At 41.3% G+C, this 25,231-nt stretch overlaps 1 protein-coding gene across 1 annotated transcript in view; it reads right to left on the minus strand.

Moving 5' to 3' along the window:
• Positions 1 to 21,321, minus strand: part of USP42 (ubiquitin specific peptidase 42) — a 50,320-nt gene extending 28,999 nt beyond the window's left edge. The window contains exons 1-3 of the mRNA XM_055339231.1: positions 21,217 to 21,321; positions 16,718 to 16,967; positions 13,704 to 13,904 (exon numbers count right to left, since the gene is read on the minus strand). Coding sequence (XP_055195206.1) covers positions 13,704 to 13,904; positions 16,718 to 16,958 — 442 coding nt within the window. The 5' untranslated portion in view covers positions 16,959 to 16,967; positions 21,217 to 21,321. The remainder of the gene's footprint in view (positions 1 to 13,703; positions 13,905 to 16,717; positions 16,968 to 21,216) is intronic.
• Positions 21,322 to 25,231: the final 3,910 nt, after the last annotated feature.

The raw sequence follows: 25,231 nt of genomic DNA on the forward strand, positions 1-25,231 counted from the left end.
CAAGAAGGAAACAATGTCTTTGAATGACACACTACATCAAATGGATTTAATGAATATATTCAGAACATTCCTTCCTGAACAGCAGAATACACATGCAATAATCTCCAGAACAGATCACATATTAGCCCACAAAACAAGCTTCAACAAATTTAAAAAGACCAAAGTTGGGACACCTGGATGGCTCACTGGTTGGGCAAAGTTGGGACACCTGGGTGGCTCACTGGTTAGGCATCTGCCTTTGGCTCAGGGTGTGATCCCGGAGTCCCGGGATCGAGTCCCGCATCGGGCTCCTTGTGAGAGGCCTGCTTCTCTCTCTCTCTCTCTCTCTCTCTCTCTCTCTCTCTCTCGAGTAAATAAAATCTTAAAAAAAAAAAAAAAAAAAAAGACCAGTCATACCATGCATCTTTTCTGACCACAACGCTATGAAATTAGAAGTCAATCACAGGATAAAATCTGAAAAGCCCACGAATACATGAATGCTAAATGACATGCTACTAAAAATGAATGGGTCACCAAGGAAATAAAAGAAAAAAAAATAAAAAATACATGGAAACAAATGAAAATGAAAACACAACAGTTTAAAAGCTCTGGGATACAGCAAAAACAGTTTTAAGAGGAAAGATTATAGGAATACAGACCTACTTCAAGAAGCAAGAAAAATCTCAAATAATCTACTCTTGGGCACCTAAGGAGCTAGAAAAAGAACCACCATCAAAACCTAAAACCATTAAAATCTAAAAAAAAAAAAAAAAGAAAACAACAAAAAACCTAAAACCAGCAGAAGGAAGGAAATAATATAAATCAGAACAGAAATAAATTATATAGAAACTAAAATAATACAACAGATCAATGAAACCAAGAGCTGGTTCTTTGAAAAAAAATCAAAACTGGGCAGCCTGGGGGGCTCAGCGGTTTAGCACCACCTTCAGCCCAGGGCGTGATCCTGGAAACACGGGATTGGGTCCCACGTCAGGCTACCTGCGTGGAGCCTGCTTCTCCCTCTGCCTGTGTCTCTGCCTCTCTCTCTCCCCCCCCTCTCTCTCATGAATAAATAAATAAAATCTTAAAAAAAAAAAGAAAAAATCAAAACTGATAAACCTGTAGCCAGACTTATCATGAAAAAAAGAGAAAGGACTCAAATAAATAAAATGAAAATGACAGAGGAGAAATAACAACAAACACCACAGAAATATAAACAATCATAAGAGAATGTCATGAAAAACTATTTGCCAACAAGCTGGACAACCTAGAAGAAACAGATTAAGTTCCTAGAAATACAGAACTTCCCAAAACTGAATCAAGAAGAAATAGAAAAGTTTGCACAGACATATTACCAGCAAAGAAATTGAGTCAGCAATCAAAAAACTCCCAACAAACAAAAGTCCAGGACCATCAGATGGCTTCACAGGCAAATTATACCAAGTTTTTTTTTTTTTTTAAAGATTTTATTTATTCATGAGAGACACAGAGAAAGAGGCAGAGACACAGGCAGAGGGAGAAGCAGGCTCCATGCAGGGAGCCCGATGTGGGACTCGATCCCAGGACTCCAGGATCACACCCAGGGCCAAAGGCAGGTGCTAAATTGCTGAGCCACCCAGGTATTCCCTATACCAAACATTTAAAGAAGAGTTAATACCTATTCTTTTCAAACTATTCCAAAAGACAAACGGAAAAAGAATGAAGTTGGAAGTTTTCCTTCCACGAGGACAGCATTATCCTGATACTAAAACCAGATAAAGACACCACTAAAAAAGAAATGACAGGCCAGTATCTCTAATGAACACAGATGCAAAACTCTTCAACACAATACTAGCAAACTAAATCCAATAATACATTAAAAGACTCTTTCACCACAGTCAAGGGGATTTATTCCTGAGTTTTAAGGGTAGTTCAATATTCACAAATCAATCGATGTGATACATCACACCCATAGGAGAAAGGAAAAGAACTATTTGATTTCAACGGATGCAGAAAAAGCATTTGACAAAGTATAACATCCTTTCATGATAAACACCTTGATGAAGTAGGTTTAGAGGGAACATAGCTCAACATAATAGAGGCCATGTATGAAAACCCCACAGTTAATATCATCTTTAATGGGAAAAAAACAGAGTTTTTTCTCTAGGGTCAGGAACAAGATAGGGATATCCACTCTCAACACTGTTATTCAACATAGTACTGGAACTCCTAGCTACAGCAATCAAACAACAAAAAGAAATAAAAGGCATCCAAATCAGTAAGGAAAAAGTAAAACATTCACTATTTGCAGATGACATGATATTATATGTAGAAGACCCAAAACACTCCACCAAAAAACTGCTATAACTGATACATGAATTCAGTAAAGTTGCAGGATACAAAATCAATCTACAGAATCATGCTGCATTTCTATACCCCAGTAACAAAGCAGCAGAAACAGAAATTAAGAAAACAAACCCATTTACAACTGCACCGAAAATAGTAAGACATCTAGGAATAAACCTAACTAAAGAAGTAGAAGACCTGTACTCTAGGGTACCTGGGTGGCTCAGGTTAAGTAACTGCCTTCGGTTCAGGTCATGATCCCAGGGTCCTGGGATCAAGCCCCTCATTGGGCTCCCTGCTCAGCGGGGCTTCTCCTTCTCCTGCTCCCCCTGCTGTTCTCTCCCTACCCCCACTCAAATAAATAAATCTTAAAAAAAAAAAAAGAAAGAAAAAGACCTGTACTCTGAAAACTGTAAAACATTGTTGAAAGACCTTGAAGAGGACACAAAAAGATGGGAAGGCATTCTATGCTCATGGACTGAAGCAAATATTGTTCAAATGTCTATATTATGCAAAGCAATTTACACATTTAATGCAATCCCTATTAAAATACCAACAGCTGGGGATCCCTGGGTGGCGCAGCGGTTTGGCGCCTGCCTTTGGCCCGGGGTGCGATCCTGGAGACCTGGGATCGGGTCCCATGTCGGGCTCCCTGCATGGAGCCTGCTTCTCCCTCTGCCTGTGTCTCTGCCTCTCTGTCTCTCTCTGTGTGACTATCATGAATAAATAAATAAAATATTTAAAAATAAATAAATAAAAATAAAATAAAATACCAACAGCATTTTTCACAGAATTAGAACAAACAACCCTAAAATTTGTATGGAACCACAAAAGGCCCAGAATAGCCAAAGCAATCTTAAAAACAGTATGGTACTGACACAAAAACAGACACACAGGACAGAATAGAAAACCCAGAAACAAACCCACAACTATATGATCAATTAATCTTTGACAAAGCAGGAGAATGGGAGAAAGATGGTCTCTTCAACAAATGGTGTTGGGAAAACAAAACTAACTGCAACATGCAAAAGAATGAAACTGGACCACTCTCTTACACCAGATACAATAATAAATTCAAAATGTATTAAAGACCTAAAAATGAATCCTGAAATCATAAAAATCCTAGAAGAGAGCACAGGTAGTAATTTCTCTGACATTGGCTATAACAACTTTTTTCTAGATAGGTCCCCTGAGGCAAGGGAAACAAAAGCAAAAATAAATTATTGGGATTAATCAAAATAAAAAGCTTCTGCACAGTGAAGGAAACAATCAACAAAATAAAAGGCAACCTATTGGATGGGAGAAGATATTTGCAAATAACATAGTCAATAAAGGGCTAGAATCCAAAACATATAAAGAACTTATAAAACTCAAACACTCAAAAAATAAATAATGCAATTAAAAGATGGGCAGAAGACATGAACACACATTTCTCCAAAGACCTACAGATAGCCAACAGATACATGAAAAGATGTTCATCCTCACTTACCATCAGGGAAATGCAAATCAAATCTACAATTAGATATCACCTCACACCTATCAGAATGACTAAAATCAACAATGCAAGAAACAAGTGTTGGCAAGGATAAGGAGAAAAAGGAACCCTCTTGCACTACTGGTGGGAATGCAAACTGGTGCAACCACTCTAGAAGATAGAAGACAGTATGGAGATTTCTCAAAAAATTAAAAATATAATTATCCTATGATCCCACAATTGCACTACTGGATATTTACCCAAAGAATTCAAAGGGATACATGCACCCCTATGTTTGTACCAACATTATTTACAATAGCCAAGATATGGAAGCTGCCCAAGTGTCCATTAGCTGATGAATAGATAAAGAAGATGTGGCATATTATTCAGCCATTAAAAAAGAATGAAATCTTACCATTTGCAATGACGTGAATGGACCTAGAGAGCAAAATGTTAAGTATAAAAAGTCAGTCAGATAAAGACAAATACCATATGATTTCACTCACATGTGTAATTTCAAAAATCAAGCAAAGGGAAAAGAGACAAACTCTAACTAAAGCCAACAAACTGATGGTTATCTGAGGGGAGGTAAGTGGGGCAATGGTGAAATAGGTGATGGGGATTAAGCAATGTACTTGTCATGATGAGTACCGGGAAATTAAAACAAAAACTTAAAATAGTAATTATACATCGTGACCAAATGGAATTTACTCCAGGGATACAAAGAGGACGCAATATTGGAAACTCTACCAGTATAATCCACCATATTAACAAACTAAAAACTAAACATCCCATGATCATATCAAGTTTAATATTGACAAAGGATTTGACAAAAATCAACTTATTCATGACAGACAGCAGAAGTCAGAAAAAAAGAAATCCAGAAAGCTTCTTTAACTTAATAAAGAGCATGTACCAAAAAACCTACCGCTAATATCAAACTAAATGCTCCTTTCCTTAATATCAGAAACAAGGCAAGGATGTCCGTCCACTCTGCTCAAAGTTCTAGCCAGTGAAATAAGAAAAGGAAATAAAAAGCATACCAATCAGTAAAGAATAAGTAAAACTGAAAAAAAAAAAAGAATAAGTAAAACTGTCCATACTTGCATGTAACATGACTATTAGAAAAATCCAAGAACACTACAAAAAGAAAACAAACAAAAATGCCTAGAACTAATCACTGAGTTTGGCAAGGTCACAGTTGATATAAGATCAACATATGAAAATAAAATGTATCTTTAAATGCCAGCAATAAACATGTGGATACCAAAATTAAAAATATGCCACTTACAATCCCTCAAAAAATAAAAAAATTTCACGTAAATCTAATAAGACAAAACATCCTAACACAACAGGGATGAAAGTAAAGATGATTTAAATAAATAGAGAGACATACCATGTTCATAGATTGAAAATGTCAATGTAAGTAAAGGTGTCAATTCTCCCTCCCCAAACTGAGAAGGTTTCACACGACTCCTATCAAAATCGCAGGGAGATTTTTTGTAGATATAGACACTATTATTTTATACTTTATATGGTAAGACAGAAAAATGAGAATAGCTAAAACAATTTTGAAAGAGACTACATGGCTGGAATCATTCTATCTGATATCAAGACTTATTACATAGCTACAACTGCAAAACTACGTGGAGAGACAGACATATACCTCAACAGAATAGAACAGAAAACCCAGAAATAGAAACACACAAATATGTCCAAGTGGTTTTTCACAAAGTTGTAAAAGCAATTCAATAGAGGATAGATAGCCTTTTTAACAAATGGTGCGTGCAGTGGCTAAAAGGCATTTGAGACAAAAAATTGACTTCACCCTAACCTCACACTATGCAAAAATTAACTTAAATGGATCACAGGGATCCCTGGGTGGCGCAGTGGTTTGGCGCCTGCCTTTGGCCCAGGGCGCGATCCTGGAGACCCGGGATCGAGTCCCACGTCGGGCTCCCGGGGCATGGAGCCTGCTTCTCCCTCTGCCTGTGTCTCTGCCTCTCTCTCTCTCTCTCTCTGTGTGACTATCATAAATAAATAAAAATTAAAAATAAATAAATAAATAAATGGATCACAGACCTAAATGTAAAATGTCAAACTATAAAACTTTTAGAAAAAAAAATATGAGAAAATCTCCAGAATCAAGAGCTAGGCAAAGGGATCTTAAACTTGACATCATAAGCACAATCCATTAAAAGGAACAAGTAAGACACCTCGCCAAAATTAAAAACTTTTGTTCTGTGAAAGACCTTGTTAAAAGGATGAAAAGACAAGCCTCAGGCTGGGGGAAATTATTTGGAACCTACATATCCAACAAAGGCCTGGTTTCTAAATTACATAAAGAACTCTTAAAACTCAACAGTATAAAAACAAAGAATGCCATAAAGAACAAAAGACAGCCAAGAGGTACTTCACCATACAGGATATACAGATGGCAAATAAGCACACAGAAAGATGTTTGAGACCTTTAGGCATTAGAGAAATGCAAATTTAAACCACAAGAAGGTGGGATCCCTGGGTGGCTCAGTGGTTGAGCATCTGCCTTTGGGGGCATGTTTCTGGGTCCGGGGATCAAGTCCCACATCGGGCTTCCTTGCAAGGAGCCCGCTTCTCCCTCTGTCTATGTCTCTGCCTTTCTGTTTCTCATGAATAAATAAATAAAATCTTAAAAAAAAAAATAGGGACGTCTGGGTGGCTCAGCAGTTGAGCGTCTGCCTTTGGCTCAGGGCATGATCCCGGAGTCCCAGGATCGAGTCCCACATTGGGCTTCCTGCATGGAGCCTGCTTCTCCCTCTGCCTGTGTCTCTGCCTCTCTTTCTGTGTCTCTTGTGAATAAATAAATAAAATCTAAAAAAATAATAATAACCCACAAGAAGGTATCATTATATACCTATCAACATGGCTAAAATGAAAAATAGTGATAACACCAAATGCTGGCAAACATACACAGAAACTAGAACTCCCATATATTGCTGGTAGGACTGTAAAATGGTCAGCCACTCTGGAAAACTGGTAGTTTCTTGTAAAATTAATCATGCAATTACCATATGACCCAGTGATTGCAATCCTAGGCATTTATTCCAGAGAAATAAAGACATGTTCACATGTATATTGTACACTCTAATGCTCATAGCAGCTCCATTCATAATATCCCCAAACTGGACATAACCCAGATGTCCTTCTGTGGATGAGTGCTTAAAACAAGCCATGGTACATCCATACTATGGAGTACTACTCAACAACAAAAACAAAAACCCCACAAATTATTAGTACATACAACCTAAATGAATCTTCAGAGAATTATGCTGAATGAAAAAGCCAATCCATAAAAGTTAAATACTGCACAACCTAATGTATATACATAACATTCTAAAAACGACAAAATTATAGAAATGAAAAACAGATTAGATTGCTAGGGGTTAAAGGAGGACATCAGGGCACAAAGAAGGTGGGCGTGGCTATAAAAGGGGAACATGAGGGATTCTATAATGATAGAAATGTTCTGTATCGGGACTGTATCCATGTCAACATCCTGGTTGAGATATTGAAATACAGTGTTACCACCACTGGAGAAACTGGGTAAGGTACACAAGAGGTCTCTGTGTCATTCTTACAACTGCACTGAATCTACAATTAGCTCAAAACAAAAAAGTTAACTTTTAAAAAGGCAAAAAATAAGGACATTTCAGACTGAGAATAAAACAAACACATAAAACTAAAAGTAGAGTTCATCACCAGCAAGCAAAGTCCTTCAGCCATAAGGAAACAAGTAGATGGAAATCTAAATCCACATAAAGGAATTAAAAAGCACTGGAAATGATAACTATATAGGTAAATACAAAAGATTTCTAAAAACATCTGAACTATTTAAAGCAAAACCTTTATAATTTGTTTAAGGCAAAAATAAACAATATACTGTGTGATTATAACACAGGTAGAAATAAAATGTGTGACGACAACAGCACAAACGCCATGAGAGGGGAGATGAAAGTACACTGTCACCAAGATTGCCACCAAGTCTTTACAATACACAAGTGGAATATTACTTGAAGGCGAACTGATCATTTAAAGAAGTATGACAAACCCTAAAGCCACACTAAAAAAAGGAAACAAAGTTACAGAAAATATGCCAATAAAGATTATCATAAAATTACTCCAAAAGGCAGAAAAAGATGAAAAAGGGTACAAAGAATAGGACAAAGAGAAAACAAACAACAAGATGGTAATTTAAACCCAACTTTATCAATTAATCTCATTAAATACAAATGGGTTACACCCCAAGATAAAATGCAGAGATTGTTTAAAAAATTACATTATGGGCTATCTATACAAAAAATCCACTTTAAGCATAGACACAAATAGGTTAAAGGTAAAAAGATGGAAAAAGATATACCATACTAGCATTACTCGTAAGCAAACTGGAGGGGCTCTATTTATATCGAAGTAGATTTCAGAACCAAGCACATTACTAGGATAAAGAGGGTAATTTTGTCAATTATGAATAGGTCATTTCATCAAGGAGGTCATAATAATCTTAAATGACAAAGCTCCAAAACACAAGGCAAAACTGACAAAACAAAGAAAAAAACAAATTTACAAATATATCTGATTTCAGCAGACCTCTCTCAAAATTTGACAGTAGCCAGAAAAGTGGTAAAGACACAGAAGACAGCCTCAACAACACTACCAAGTAATTGACCATCATGGAGAAACTCCACACAACACAGCAGAGAATACATCCTTATAAAGTACACATGGGACATTTACCAAGCTAGACCATGTTCTGGTGCATAACACGAGTCTCAAGTTTAAAAGGATTCAAACAATAAAAAATACATCCCCTGACCACAAGAGAATTAAGTTAAAATCCAGTAACAGGACAATTTCTGGAAAATCCTCAAAATACCTGGCAACTAAACACATCTCTAAATAATCGCAAAGGCAATTAGAAAGTATCTGGACCTGAATAAAAATGAATACATGAAATACCAAAATGCCTGGAATACAAGTAAAGCAGCATTTCAAGGGAAATTTATGGCATTAAACAGAATGGAAAAGAAGATCTCAAATTAAATGACCTATAAGCTTCCCCTTTAAGAAACTAGTCTAGGGCACTAAATCCAAAGTAGGCAGGAAAAAAAGTAATAAAAAGATAACAAACATCAATGAAACAAAACAAAGTAACAAACCAAGAGTTGATTTTCTGAGATCAATACTACATGAATAAAAAGGGAGAACAGAACATTATGAACAACTTTATGCTAGTACATTTGACATGTAAGACAAATTCCTTAGACAAACTACCAAAGCTCCCTGATGAAAAAATAGATAACCCAAAGAGGCCTATATCTATTAAAGAAATTAAATACGTAGTTAAAAACCTACCCATGAGAAAACTCCAGGGCCCCAATGGCTTCACTAAAATCTACCAAACATTTAAGTAGGAAATAACACAAATTCTACAAAGTTTTCCGGGAAATAGAAGTAAATAATCCCAACATATTTCATGATGCCACCATTACCCTGATGCCAAAATCAGAAAAAGGAATTATAAGAAGCTACAGATTACTATTCGTCAAGAACATAAAATTTTTAGCAAATTCAATGATGTACAGAAATCATAATGCCTCGTGACCAAGCTGGGCTCACCTCTGGAATGCAAATTTGGCTTAGCATTCAAGCAAATGCTTGGTGCCCCTATGAAAATTCCCCAGCTAACAACGTATGTAAAAGTGAAAGACTAAAATGTCTTCCCTCCACAGTGAAGAAGGAGACATGGTTGTCACATCTACTTCCACCATATCCATCCAACACTGTAATGGAGGTCCTGGCCAGTGAATCATAGCAAGAAATAGACAGCATGCAGACTGGAAATGAAGTAAAATTGTCCTTATCGATAGATCACATGACTGACTCCATATAAAATGTTAAGAAATCTTAAAACAATCAAACAAACAAAACTACCATAATTAATACATTTACTCAAGGTTGTAGGATACAAGACCAATAGGCGAAAATCATTTGCATTTTTAGAGTCTAGCAATAAACAATTAGAAATTAAACTTCAAAAAGTATTACCATTGACAGCTTCCAAAAATATGAAACACAGATAAATCTGATTTAAAAGTTCACATTGGGGCGGCCCAGGTGGCTCAGCGGTTTAGCGCCTGCCTTCAGCCAAGGGCCTGATCCTGGAGACCCAGGATCGAGTCCCACATCAGGCTCCCTGCATGGAGCCTGCTTCTCCCTCTGCCTGTGTCTCTGCCTCTCTCTCTCTCTCTCTCTCTCTCTCTCTCTCTCTCTCTGTGTGTGTGTGTGTGTCTCTCATGAATAAATAAATAAAATCTTAAAAAAAAGTTCACATATTTGTACATTGACAATTAAGCAATATTGCTAAGAAAAATTACAGAGAACCTAAATAAATGGGGATATATACCTTGTTTAAAGACAGAAAATAATACTGTTTAGGTGTCAACTCATCCTAAATTAATTCATAGATTCAACACAATGTCAATCAAAATCTCAGAAAGCTTTTTTTTTTTAAAGATTTTATTTACTTATTCATAGAGACACACAGAGAGAGAGAGAGAGGCAGAGACACAAGCAGAGGGAGAAGCAGGCTCCACACAGGGAGCCGAACGTGGGACTCGATCCGAGGTTTCCAGGATCACGCCCTGGGCTGCAGGCGGCGCCAAACCGCTGTGGCGCCAAACCGCTGCACCACCAGGGCTACCCTCAGGAAGCTTTTTTGTAGAAGTTCACAAAATTCACTTGGAAATGCAAATGACCAAGAATGGCCATAGCAACTTTGAAAAAGGACAAGGATAAGAACATGGAGGACGGCTTTCCTGATTACAAAACTTTTATTTATTATTATTATTTTTTAAAGATTTTATTTATTCATGAGAGACAGAGAGAGAGAGACAGAGAGACAGAGACACAGGCAGAGGGAGAAGCAGGCTCCATGTAGGGAGCCTGATATGGGACTCAATCCCAGGACTCCAGGATCACACCTGGGCCGAAGGTAGGCGCCAAACCACTGAGCCACCCAGGGATCCCCCAAAACTTTTAAATACATAGTAATCAAGACCCCCGTCTTATGGTGTCAAGATAGACAGTGTCAGCATAACAGAATAGAGCCCAGAAATAGATCCATATAGATACGCCAATTGATTTTTGATTAAGAAGACAATTTAGTGGAGAAAGGACTATCTTTCAAACAAATAGTGCTGGAACAATTGGATATCCAATATTGAAAAACCTGACCTTCGATCCGTTCTTCACACCACTAATAAAAATTAACTCAAAATGGATCACTGACCAATATAAAAGCTAAAACTATAGAACTTCTAAAATATAGAGAAAATCATTGAGACCTCTGGTGAGGCAAAGATTTCTTAATGTAACACTTAAAATACAAGTGATAAGAAAAAATAATGACGTGAAATTCTTCAAAACTTAAAACATGCTCTTCAAAAAACAGTGTGAAGAGAATGTTCTTCTCCAGACTGGAAGATAGTATTTGCAAATTACATATCCGATAAAAGACTTGTATCCAGAATATATAAAAAAACTTTCAAAACTCAACAACAAGAACACTACCCAATTTTAAATCAAAAGATATGAACAGGCACTTTAGCCAATAGTATACAGACGCCAATAAACTATATGGAAAGATGTTCAACATCATTACTCATTAGGGAAGTACAATTTAAAACCACAGTAGGGTAGTTCTTGCTATACTACATACTTATCAGAATGACTTGAGGCTGGAAAGCCTGACCACATCAAATATTATGGGGAGATACAGAGTAAATGGAACTTTCACTCACTGCTGCTGGGAATGTAAAATACCAGAATCCCTTTGGGAACTACAGCTTGGCAGTTTACCTTAAAGTTAACAAACATATACTACGAGACTGAACCATTCCACTCCTAGATATTTACCCAAGAGAAAAGAAAACATGTCCTTATAAAGACCTGTTTATAAATGTTCATAGCAGCTTAATCTGTGAGGGCCTCAAACGAGAAAGAACCCAAATTCCATCAATAGGTAGGTGAACAGAGAAACAAAATGTGGTACCATCCATGCAATGGAACACTACTCAACAATAAAAACTATTGATAGATGCAACAACATGGAATGTTAAAATAACTGCACTAAATGAAGTAAGTCAGGCAATTTAAGAATATATGCCTATGTAATTCTATTAAAATGACATTCTAAAAAATACAAACTGATCTATAGTAGACAGAAAACACATCAGTGGTTGCCTGGGGTGGAAGGGATGGGAGTGATTTCAAAGGAGCACTAGGAAACTTCAGGGGTGATGAATATATTCAATACCTTAACTGTAGTGGTAGTTTTTTTTTTTTTAATTTTGATTTATTTGTGATAGTCACACACACACACACACAGAGAGAGAGAGAGAGAGAGAGAGAGAGGCAGAGACACAGGCAGAGGGAGAAGCAGGCTCCATGCACCGGGAGCCCGACGTGGGATTCGATCCCAGGTCTCCCGGATCGCGCCCTGGGCCAAAGGCAGGCGCTAAACTGCTGCGCCACCCAGGGATCCCTGTAGTGGTAGTTTTATGAGAGTATACAAATGTCAGAATGTATCAAATATATATTTTAAGTATGTGCAATTTACTGTATGTCAATTATACCTCAATAAACCTAAGCAAAGGAAAATATATAATCACATATATAATAAAGAGATGTAACTAACATGTATATAACCATGCCCCAAGATATCTAAATAAAGGAACAATAGAAAGCAAATGAAAGCTACCAATAGCATAAAAGATAGGCACTAATTTTGGACACTGGGAGCGTCTGAATTTTTTGTTGGTCTCGCCCCTCGTGGCCCAGGTGCCAGGACTGGGTTTTAATCCACATGCTACTTTCATTAAACACAAAAGTAATGGGAAAGCTGTCTGTGGGGAATGAATTATGAACTTCGGTGGAAAATGAGAGTAAACAAAATGTTCATTCTGTAATTTAAAAGCCCTTGGCATACCAAACACCTCTGGGCAGTGAGATTCTAGGTGATTTTCCTTTGGTTTCTTTAAATTTTTCTGTACTTTCCAAATTCTTTACAAGCATTATTTTGCTCTTTGGGGGAGGGGTAAGCAGTTTTAAAAGAAATGGTTTAAATTCTCCATCAAGTAAAGGACTATTCAAAAAGAAGCAGCAAAAGGAGTTTTCACCCTGATAATTAATGAATAGCACGCACGCACACACCTCAGCACTAATATAGATCCAAAGACAGGGAGGCTCTGTTTATAAGAATGAAGGATATTTACAATATATTTAGAAGATCAAACCTCAAAGACTAGTTATTTTCTAAATTCTAAATTTTACTGGTCAACCACTGAGTTGGCTGTCACCTGTTAAAGACGTGATATATTTTAACTGATTTCCTGCCCTTTAGTTGAAAACTGAGCTCGCACACACACACTAAAGTCCTGTATGAATTTTCAGGAGGTTGGGGGCTGTAACAAGAGGTTCCTCTCCACTAAGGCTTACAAACCTGTAAATGAATCAAGCCTTACAATACAGGATAGAAGCCAGGAAAGACAGGATTTCTTAATTCTGCTTGTCCCAAGCTGTTGGCGACAGACATTAATATCACATTTTTCAGCAAGTGTAGAAAGCCAGCAGGGGGTTCAGAAATGGCAAATGCTGATAAAATATGTTTCTTTTTAAATAACTTCAAAGGTCAAGTTAGGTGCAAAATGATTTTTATGAAACCTGAATACAAATCTTAAGAGTCTTCTTCCATGGTTTCTAAAAGAATAAACCAGTTTCCTAGTGATCATAGAGTTCTTGGCTTAATTCTTCACTATCATTACAGAGAAAAAAATGAAAGTAGGTTAGCATACCACAACACCACACAAGTAACATAGCCCAGAACACTTACATGTCTTGGAGTGTTCATGTGATAGCATGTAATTGGCAAGAGGTGGTGTGTAAGTCAAACACTGCAATGCTGCATTGGCAAAACAGGTATTGCCCAAATTCTGAAGCCCGGCTCCAACTCTATGAGTCTGTTGCCACTTAAGACAAATCTTCTCAGATGGGAAAAGAACTTTTTGTGGAGGAGCAATGCCATCACCTAGGGCTAGAAAAACAAACAAGAAATATTTTTTTAAAAAAAAGCTTTGCACGCTTCTCAAGCTAAATAAATAGCAACACATCAAACTGAATCTGATCAAGATTAGTTTTTTTTTTTTAAGGATTTTATTTACTTATTCACGAGAGACATAGAGAGACAGACAGACAGACACAGGAAGAGGGAGAAGCAGGCTCCATGCAGAGAGCCTGATGTGGGACTTGATCCCGGGACTCCAGGATCATGCCCTGGGCTGAAGGCAGGCTCTAAACCGCTGAGCCACCCAGGAGTCCCTCAAGACTAGGTTTTTACCAGCTACCAGAAATACAGGGAAGAAAGTGATATTTTAAAAGAAGGATCTTAGAATGTGGGAAATTGAAATGATTTGGTTTCTTCAATAGTACAGACCAAAGGGGGTGTGTTAATAGAAACTTAAAGACATCGACCAAATGCAAAGTATAGACCTTGTATTGATGTTGATGTCAACAAATGAAATGGTAAAAAAAATTTTTGGACAATCAGAGAAATGTTAACATTGGCTGGAGTTTTAATTTAAAGATGCTTTAAATTTTTTTTTTGATGCTTTAAATTTTAGAAAAGAATTTTTTAGATACACAAACTAGAATAATCATAGATGAAATACAAAGTCTTGGATTTGCTTTACAATGACAGGGGAGTAAATGGGTGAAGGTATAATTGGCTATGAGTTGATAAATGTCAACATTGACTGATGGTACATGAGAGTTCACCATAATCACTCTTTGAGATCTACTTAAAAATTTTCCAACACAATCTATAGAATCCAGGATGAGTCCACTCTCTACAACATCTGCTTGGATGCTTCTATTCAGTACCACCACCATCACTGTCCTCTCCACCAGCACTCCACATATTGAATCCTTCCTTATTAGCTGTCAGACAGTCTCAATTCTAAGAGTTAGTAGTGATGTCATTCTTATTTTACCAGAAAAGAAACAGGCTCTGAACTCAGGCTGTTTCTTGGGCACCACCATCCATGCACAAGTATGCTCTAAGTAGTCTAAAAAGATGTTTATTTTCAAGACTTATAAACAGATTATTAATGATAACTATGCTAGAGAAATCAGGTATAAAGCTCAAAAACAACTTATTTAGGAAAGTTTGATCATTCATCTGAGGACTACTTTTTCAAAAGTTTGCCAGTTCCTTGGCACTACTGGGAGATGGAAACGCCTCACCAGATGGCTCTCTATTTTAACTAAGAAATTAATGGGTAATAAGTATGCAAAGGTAGGCTTCAGTTCAGTGGGAATGGAAAGCAAAATTAGGAAAAAGGAAATGAGTCTGCGGAGAGTGGGACAAGGGCTCCAGAAAGGGCATGGCAGGGTGCTGTGAGTTAAGGCTTGAGGGACGGAAAGGAACCCCAGCAAGTAATGGGAAGTTCAAGTCAGTGAAAAGAAGTGCTGTGGGAAGGTCTTGCTGGTGAAAATCTTTAAACTCTATGTGTAACACTGAATTGTTTATTTTGTGATATAAACTCTCCTCCCACTGAAACACCTTCAGCAAATCACACCACCCACCACATCACAATACCACATTTACTATGAGGATGCAAAACAATACAAGGGCCAAATTATTCTAAGCCAAATGACATTCTGAGTCGGAACTAATCTATCTTCTTTGCATTTCAAAGCTTCCAAATCCAGAAGTCTCAGAAGTACCAACCAAAGTGTCAATGTCTCATTTTATCAGATCAGTTTTAACAAATGTAACCACATTTACACAGTTTCAACAAATGTAGCATTTACATTATCTGCTGTCTTTCAAAGAACTTTATTACCAGAGATGATTTTAACGGGCCAAAACTCCAAATACTAAAAAAAACCCACAGTTAGGTGGAGCCATTTGTTAAAAGGAAACTTTATTTTTTTTTAAGATTTCATTTATTTATTCATGAGAGACACAGAGAGAGAGAGAGAGAGAAAGAGAAGCAGAGACACAGGCAGAGGGAGAAGCAGGCTCCATGCAGGGAGCATGACGTGGGACTCGATTCCAGGTCTCTGCGATCAGGCCCTGAGCTAAAGGCGGCACTAAACCGCTGAGCCACCCAGGCTGCCCAAAAGGCAACCATTTTTAAAAAAATATCTTCCGGGACGCCTGCGTGGCTCAGAGGTTGAGCGTCTGCCTTTGGCTCAGGGCATGATCCTGCGGTCCCGGGATCAAGTCCCACACACTGGGCTCCCTGCATGGAGCCTGCTTCTCCCTCTGCCTATGTCTCTGCGTCTCTCTCAGTGTCTCTCATGAATAATTTTTTTTTTTAAATCTTCAAAAATCTTAAGATAGGCATCTAGGGAACTATGGTTACCTGACAAGTTAACAAAATGCCTGCCCATCTCAAATCTCACCAAGATGAAGTTTATCCTCCAAAAAATTAGGAATAAAAGAAACTACAAATGTTATAGTAACTGAATAAAAGTCATCTACCTTGTTATGATACTTTTTTTTAAGGTTTTATTTATTTATTCATGAGGGGCACAGATAGAAAAGTGGAGACATAGACAGAGGGAGAAGCAGGCTCCATTCGAGGAGCCTGATGTGGGACTCAGTCCCAGGATGCCTGCATCACGACCTGAGCCAAAGGCAGACACTCAACCCCTGAGCCACCAAGGCAACCCTGTTATGATACATGTTAATCATAAACAAGTAGTGCAGAAAAATGAAGCCTGCTGGCTACTTGGGTAGCAATATGTCTTACAAAAGAAGACCCTCTCCAAAACTACCAACCATTGACAGCATTTATATAAAAGTTTCTTGGAAGAATTTTGTCCTTAAAAAAGTAGTACCTTGATCCTTTTGTGGTGATGGTTTTGATTTATCAGGTACAGATGAACTGGAATAAACTACAGCACCAGGTACTGGTCCTAAAGAAAGTGTGTGATTTGAAACATCATTTAGCGAAGACACAGCTCCCCAGCTGGCAGAACCTGCATCCATGTCTCCAGGTGAGACTGCCTCAGAGCTGCCAGGCTGATTCTGATAGGTTGATGGGTCTGAAGATTCAGAAGCTTTGTCAACTATGGTCATTGTTCAACTCTGCAAAAGACAAAATACAGTTGTTTCATAAAGTGAGAAAAGTAATCTACTTAACCTACCATTAGATCTTAATCTACCATTAAATCTAGTCATTTTTTAAAATTTTTATTTATTTATGATAGTCACACACACACAGAGAGAGAGAGAGAGAGAGAGAGGCAGAGACATAAGCAGAGGGAGAAGCAGGCTCCATGCACCGGGAGCCCGACGTGGGATTCGATCCCGGGTCTCCTGGATCGCGCCCTGGGCCAAAGGCAGGCGCCAAACCGCTGCGCCACCCAGGGATCTCAGATCTAGTCATATTTAATCATTGTCAAACAAGTCACTGTAATATACCAGCAGCAGTATTTTTAAATTTTGAAATCATTTCCTTGGAACATTTAGCATTGTGCTCATCTAAACATGTTAACAATTTTAGTTGTAAAAACTTCAATGAAATATTTGATTGGATCTTGTCATTCTATCCCGAGAGCCCCCTAAAATTTCTTAGTCTCATATTTCGGTTTATAATCAGGTACCTCAATTTCCAATTCTATACATTTGCCAAAAACCCATATATTTTGTTCTATCTAGCTTTAATTTTAAGCTTCAAGTCCAAAATGACTTGTTTGAAATATATTATTCAAAAAACAATAGGAAGTCACACATTTGAAAAGTTTTCCTGAAGAGGCTCATTTATTTGGTATATGTGACTTTTTAAACAAAACCCATAAGATATTACTGACATCAAATTTGAACATAAATACAGGTTAATAAAGTAATTATAATTTTCTCTCTGAATCCTACTTTTAAATCTTAGGGCTACACTTAACCATTTTCTATATGCTGGGCACTGTGTTAATCACTGAACATAGATTCACTTAATTTTCATAATGGACCTATGAGAAATTGGACAGAGTCCACAGGGTCTAGAAAATGGAGCAATTATAATCCAAACTTAGTCACCAAGTAGAACCAGGCACCTGGCCCAATATTCCCAGCAAGAGTTCCTTCTGGCTATACCCACCCAGTCAAGGGGATCCTTTTGGGAATGTAAACTGTCCAGTGACAACCAAATCCAGTGTGCCACTCCTCTATAGATAACCGTTCTTTGAGGCGTGTCCCGACTGCCCCAGGTACAACATCCCCACACCCAGACTTGCTCCTGCCTGACCTAGGAACCGCTCCCCACGTTCCATTCCTACCTGCTCTGATTCCTCGCCTCCTGTTCTTTTTTTACCTCACACTCTTCCATCCTTCCACCTCTGGCCAGTTACCACTTCCACTTCTCAGCATAGAATTCATTTCCTCTGGGACACTTTCCTTGACAACATTTCTCACTGGGTTAGAACCCCTCCTGCGAGCCCCCACAGCGCCCTGGCGCCGATTTCTATGGTAGCGCTATAGCACCCACTCCATGGCCGGTTTCACTCATTGCTCTCTGTCATACTTTTATTTCTATTTCCTGACCTGGCACACAGAAAGCTTGCCACACATGTGCTGAGCAAATGAATGAATTCTGAAGATAGGAAGTAACCAGTGTTTGCTTTTAGCACCAGTTTGTGCTGAGTGATTTATATACAGTATCTCATTCATATACAGTATCTCATTCCTACTTTGAAGTAGGAACAGCCTTTTAAAACTTGTCTTAAAAAATATTCAATACAGTCAAGTGAAAGAATAAATACCAATGCGTATGCCACCTCAACAAATGCTGTGATGCACAGTCTGCGCACAGTGAGCTTCTTTTAAAATCCTCAAATTTGTTATAATTTTAAATGATGGCATGATTACAGTCCCCTGCCCCAAAAGCACAACCTTAAAATTTTTTCTGGAATCTTATGCAGAAATTAAAAAGTAGATGTCAGATTACATCTTAATAAAATAAGAAAAACGGAACTATTTTAAGTTAATTCTATGATACAGGATCCTCATTCAGGAAGAAAGCTTGAGCTGTTTTATCCAAATAAAGTCTACACCATGGAACACAGTGGAGGCAAGCATGTGTAAGAAAACAAAGGAGGAGGAGGAAGACAAGGAGGAGCAAAATGAAGAAGTCAAAACAGCGTCCTGAGGAAAGGTTAATTTGGCCTCATTTACAATAACATTTACTAGTAAAAGCCTCAATTTTCCCAGGGTAAACATCCCTTCAGGACAATCATTAACAAATGACCAAATAAAACCATTTTACTTGCTCCAATTGCCTTTGGGGGCTGGGATGGGGGGGGGGCGGGGAGGCGGGCTCTTAAAAAAAAATTAAGGAAAGCAAACAACTCAATCATCAAAAACCATATAGCATTATAATTCGAGGAAAACAAACCAAAACTATCCATTTGTCTTCATTTGTATATTCGGCCAATGAATGCTTACTTATCCTAAAACCATCAAATATCCAAACTAAATTCCATCTGCTATGGAGATATCCTTTCTAGAAGTCAAACAATGTTGCACAGGACCTAAGATTCATACAGTTAAAGAAGTTCTTTATTCTCAGTAAAGCTTCTAAACATTATGGTTATATCAGGACTTTTAAGCAGCTATTTCAGTGAAAAGTTAAAATTTCTCTCAGCATCTTCTAATGATACACAAAAAGTTATAAAAGCACGTTTGAAAAAAATGAGTACTTGAATCAAGGCTGGATATGTGTAGAGGAATGAGACAAATGGAGTTCACAAATGCTTCCTTTGCCTTAAGTGCAATCTTTTATTTGGAAGGCTTAAAATTTTCAGTCCCTTATATGATATTTCTATCAAATAGCATATGCTTTTTTTTTCATTTAAAAAAAGAAAAGCATATCTCTACTTTAAAATCACTGTGGCACTGCTCATAAAGGGATAACATCAATACATGTAAAGAAAATGATACACTCTTCTTCATAAACAACGTAATCCACGTTTTTGTGACATTTCTATTTAAAAGGAAAACACACAAGCTTTAAAAAGATAAAGCCTTGATTTCAATTATTTTTAGGTAAATAAAACGACTGGCCTTAAAGCTTTACAAACCAGGGTAGACTTGATTCAACGATAGGAAAAGAAAGTGAAACTGACCTTAAATAAAAACAAATAAGTAAAACTGATTATCCATATCCCCTGTGCACGATGAATGAACCCAGAGAGTAAAATTATCTTTAAAATTTACAACTCTCTTAAAAAATTTCGAGACGCCACAAAACCGTAGGAGAACCTATAATACCGTTGTTAACCTTGAAAGAGAGGTGTTAACTGAACACGTTCCTCAACCAGTTTCACTATTATCCGAGTGTCTTTACTTTAAATAACCAACATGTTTTCCCATAAACAAGTAAACCCTAAGGCCTCCCTGAATATAAAAGCGCCATTCAACAAAAGTGATCTCGACTGCATTCATTAGAACGAGGTTAAAGTCCTAGGATCGTAAAACTTCTGTCCCGTCAAATCTTCATTTCAAACATCTGAAACCGATCACCCTCGTCCCCGACCCCCTCCAGGTAAGTCAGCTCTCCCTGCCCTGAGGATAAAGAACCCGACCGAGGCGCACACGCTCCGGGGGACGCGCCGCCGGGGCCGGCCCCTCCCCTCCCCTCCCCTCCCCTCCGCCCCTCCGCCCCCCCACCCCCGAGGGTGCCCGCTCCGCCCCGGCGGCCGGCGTGGGGAACTCGGACACTCGGCTGAGGAGCCAGGTGGACCGCCTCGCGAGAGGGACCGGCGCGCCGCCGAGGGGCGCCGGGGTGGGAAAGTTTGTCTCCCTGGGGGCGCGGGGGGGGCGGGGAGGCGAGCCCCGGGCTCCGAGGGCCGCCCCGAGGGTGAGAGGTGGCAGCCACGCGGGGGGCGGCGGGCGGGCCGGGGACGCCGGGCTCCGCGGCCGGCACCGGCACACGCCCACCGCGGGCAGACCCATGCGGGCCAGGCCGCCCTGGAGCCGCCCGCCCGGCCCGGCCCACGGGCCGAGGGGGCGGGCTGGGGCCGGGTGGGGGTGGGAGGGCAGTGTCCATGGCAACCAGGGGGGTCTGGCCTCCCCGCGCAGCCCGGCTCTCCCGGCGCCCGACCGCCCCGGCCGCCGCCCCCTCCCCAGCGGCCTGGCCCGGCCGGCGGTAGCGGCGCTGCCACCGGCGCCGCGGGGTCCCGGGCGGCCCCACGGCTGCGAAGGGGGCGGCAGGCGAGGGGCCGCGCCAGTCCCCTGCGGGCCGCGCCGGCTCAGGGGCGGCCTGGCCAGCTGCGGCCGAGGCGAGCGGGGCGCTCTGCGGGCCCCACGCCGGCCGGCGGCAGGCGGGAAGGAGGCGGGAGCTTACCTGACCCGGCTCGGCGCTCGCTCCATCCCCCTCGGCCGCCGCCGCCGCCGCCGCCGCACACAGCCCAGCCGCCCGGCGGGGGACAATGACGTGCCTCCATCCGGGCACCGCCGCCGCCGCCTCCGGGTCAGCGCCGCGCCCGCAGCGCCCCGCCGGGCCGCCAGGGGGCGCGCCAGGGCCGCGCCCGCACGCGCCGCCGCCCAGGGGCCGTCGCACAAGAGGCGCGGCGCGGAGCTAACGGGCCGGGCGAGCGCGGGAGGGGCGGTCGTCAAAGCGCCGCCGGCGCAGGCTGTCGCGCGCGTCACTGGAGCGCCGGGCGCCGCGGAAGGAGCGCGCTGATTGGCTGAGCCGAGCCGCGCGGCGCAGGCCAGGGCGGTCTTTCCCCGGAGCGGCCGGCGGGAGCGGAGCGCCCCGAGCGCGCGGCGGCCGGGTAGCCCGAGCTGCGCCCTCCCTGCGCCCTCCCCGCGCCCTCCCCGCGCCCTCCCCGCGCCCTCCCTGCGCCCTCGCCGCGCCTGGGCCCATCTAGCCTGCGCGGTGACGCGGCGGGCCAGGGTCCCCTGAACGGACACGGGTCCGGGAGAGCCTCGGCCTAGCGATCCAGCATTTAAGGACGCCGGAGCGCGCGGGGCGCCAGTCGGGATTCCTAGGCACTCGGCGGGAAGGAGAGTTTGAAGGCTGGCCCTTGAAAAGGACAGCCCGTCACGACTGCACCTCCGTCCAAGCGTTCCTCGCACTTAATGGGACAGCTAGAGCAGCTCTGGCTCCCCAGTGCCGGGTGCCTACTCCCGAGCACTTACTGGGTTTCCGCGGCGAGATTCAGCGCTGCAGCTCCGCTTGTCCCGGATGGCTTCTCGGCTTTGATTAAGGACAGGGCACTCTCCTGCACTAATCCGAGCCCTTCCCACGGTCTAACGTCCAACACCGAGTCACACCCGACCCTAGCCGAGGCCACCTCCTCGCCACACCCATTCCCTCAGTATCCCTTCTGATGCTCTCCTCCTAGTCTCAACTCCCTTTCCACCGTTATTTTCCTGTGATCTCCTTCATCCTTCATAACACAGGTCAAACGTTGCTCTCTTCAGAGCCTTCAGCCTCTTGCCCGCAGAATAGTCTAAACTCCTTCACCTGACACTGAAGCCTCAGTTACCTTTCTTCTTGTGTGGGTCCCAGCCATAGCAGACTTTTTTCCTACAAACACCCCATTCCTACATCTATCTGCTTGGGGAAGCCCTGCCTGTGCCTCCTCATGGAGCCCCGCTTGAATCCCCCATCAGAATCTCACTACTCCCCCTTACAAGACTGCACATATTTTTATGGTGGCCCTTACTTCACTCTTGTTATGGAAAGAGATCACTTGTGTGATTAACAATATCAGTTGTGTGTTTGGAGCAGAACATTGAAGTACTTTGAAGAAACAAGATGGGAAAAGGTGAATTCCAAACCTCCAAAATTCAGGGCTCATTTTGGGGATGAACACCACAACTTACTTTCTGATGAAGAATGGTTATGGAATTTCACCTCTGTGGCCCTTTCAGCACTAATGAGAGATCTGCAAGAGCAGAAAGGCCACAGGGATGGACTCAATTATTTACTTGCCTTCCCTCAAATGACTTTGAGATGTCAAATACAGAATAAGAAGGAATTAAAGAGCCAAACCCTTAATATTCACCTGACTCTTGTGGCAGTTCAAAATGCTTCCTTTGGAAGTCACACTAGATGTTTGGCTTCTAATTTCATTTTTCATTCTGCATTCTATTAACAAAGTTACCCCCAGAATCCACCCCTTAATACAGTACCTGAGCAACTTAGGAAGAGGGTTTGTGTGTGTGTTTTGTTTTTTGTTATGTTCTAACCATCCCTTTTCATTCTCTACCAAAACAGGCTCTTAGAGGCAGGATCAGATGGGTCTTTGGCTGAGATGGTGAGCCAACTTGCCCCAAAAAGTTGTTTTTTTCCAGACCAGAGCTTATCCAAAATGAATCTGTTTGGAGATTTCACTTTGCCTCTGTTCTTCTGAACTTCACAGATTACTTAGCCCGCTGCCTTTACAAAAACTGTCTTTACGCCAGAAGCCAACTCACCCCAAATGTCCTCGCCTTCCAATCCAGATAAAGAACCAAAAGTAGTAGAATGATAAATTAGATTTTTTGAGAACCTCTAGACACTTAGGGAGCCTGTACTGATGCTGTAAATGCCCTACCAGATCCTCTTTACTGGCTGATGCACCCATTCCCCTCCCAGCTGCTATGAGTGATAGCTGCTAATAACTTACAGCTGCCCCTTTTGACAGCTGTTCTTGGCTGAATGGGGGCGCTGCCTCACAGGGAGGTTAACCACGCCTACCACCCTCATAGCCTACAACAATGTCCCACTGATAAATGAGTTTAGAAAGGCCTTGCCTCAACTTGTGACCAGCCCTGTGGTGCAGTGCATACTCCAGAGCTCCGGTGGGATCAGAGAAAAGTTCGTCTTCCACTACATCCTAGGTTGACTCCTTTCCTTCCTCTCTTCCTCCCTTCTCTTTCTCCCCAGAGCACACCCTCGATATGTCACATGTATCTGTTTCAAGCCCTGCTTCTAGGTAGCCTGACTAGACAGCAGGTACCAGAAAAGGTCCTAGGCAAGAGAGTCTAAGGATAAGATTCCAGGTGATATGTGATTCACCGATCTCCATGCAATTGTGTAAGACTCCCACCTAGGGGAAAGTGAGTTGGGAAATGGGTAGAAGGGCATGCGTTGGCTTATTCAATCTCTCTGGTGTTTGTGAACGTGAGGAAAACAGTCATTGGAAGAACTGTGAAATTCGATGACCATTGCTGCTTTGAAGAAGGAAAATGATAGGCCTGGGCTATTCATCATCAATGTAAAGCAAAGCATAAACGCCAGAGAGACGTTTTAGTGCCCCACCATAACCATCATCTGGAGTCAGAGGACAGGCTGGCAGTCCTAAGGACCAGGCTCAGGGGCCCACTTCGAAGAAGCCAAACTTTAGAAGTGATTGACTTCTCAGCCAAGGTCAGTCTCCAACACTGAAGTCAGGGCTCTAATAAAGAAGTGGTAGATTCCCAAGACTAGGGATAGGAACTTCAGATTGCCCTAAACTCTGGGTCTTCAGAAGTGACCCATCTTAGCCCCCCGACCTGAAGACAATGTAGAATCCTCAAATGAGGCAAATACCTACAAGACAATGCATTCTTTAGGATCTGCCCAAAGCCCCCATGGCCACTAGACCAGTCACTAAGGTTGTCCCAATTGGACAAGCATAAGTCTTACTTAGGGAGGAAAGGAATGATACATTGAAGGAGCTGTAGGACCTGCCTGTGTCTCTGCCTCTCTCTGTCTCTGTGTCTCTCATGAATTTAAAAAAGAAAAGAAAAATAACAGTCACAAGAGCTAAAACAAAATGCTAAGGTATAAATAACAAACTTGAAAATTGTGCAGGACCCAGAACTCATGACCAAGTCCTAAAAAGCTTTCTTTTTTTTTTTTTTTATTTATGATAGTCACAGAGAGAGAGAGAGAGGCAGAGACACAGGCAGAGGGAGAAGCAGGCTCCATGCACCGGAAGCCCGATGTGGGATTCGATCCCGGGTCTCCAGGATCGCGCCCTGGGCCAAAGGCAGGCGCCAAACCGCTGCGCCACCCAGGGATCCCTAAAAAGCTTTCTTAAAGATATTCTGGGGATGCCTGGATGGCTCAGTGGTTGAGTGTCTGCCTTTGGCTCAGGCCCTGGGATTCGGGATCAAGTCCCGCATCCGGCTCCCTGCGAAGAGCCTGCTTCCCGCTTTTCTCTCTTTGTGTCTCTCATGAATAAATAAATCTTTAAAAAAAAATATTTTCTGAATGAAGGGTTATACTTCAGTTTGTAAAGATTTTAAGGGTACTGTAACTGTTCCCAAAGAAATTCTTTCCAGAATTCAATAAAATGCCTATAATATGAAGATTAAAATAAATTTACAAATGCAATGCAGTTAGTCCTAAAAGGACTCGTGTGGCACTTACTAAGATGCTTGAA

This window comes from Nyctereutes procyonoides, unplaced genomic scaffold (genome assembly GCF_905146905.1).
Source record: "Nyctereutes procyonoides isolate TBG_1078 unplaced genomic scaffold, NYPRO_anot_genome, whole genome shotgun sequence".
In the NCBI taxonomy this organism is placed as follows: Eukaryota; Metazoa; Chordata; class Mammalia; order Carnivora; family Canidae; genus Nyctereutes; species Nyctereutes procyonoides.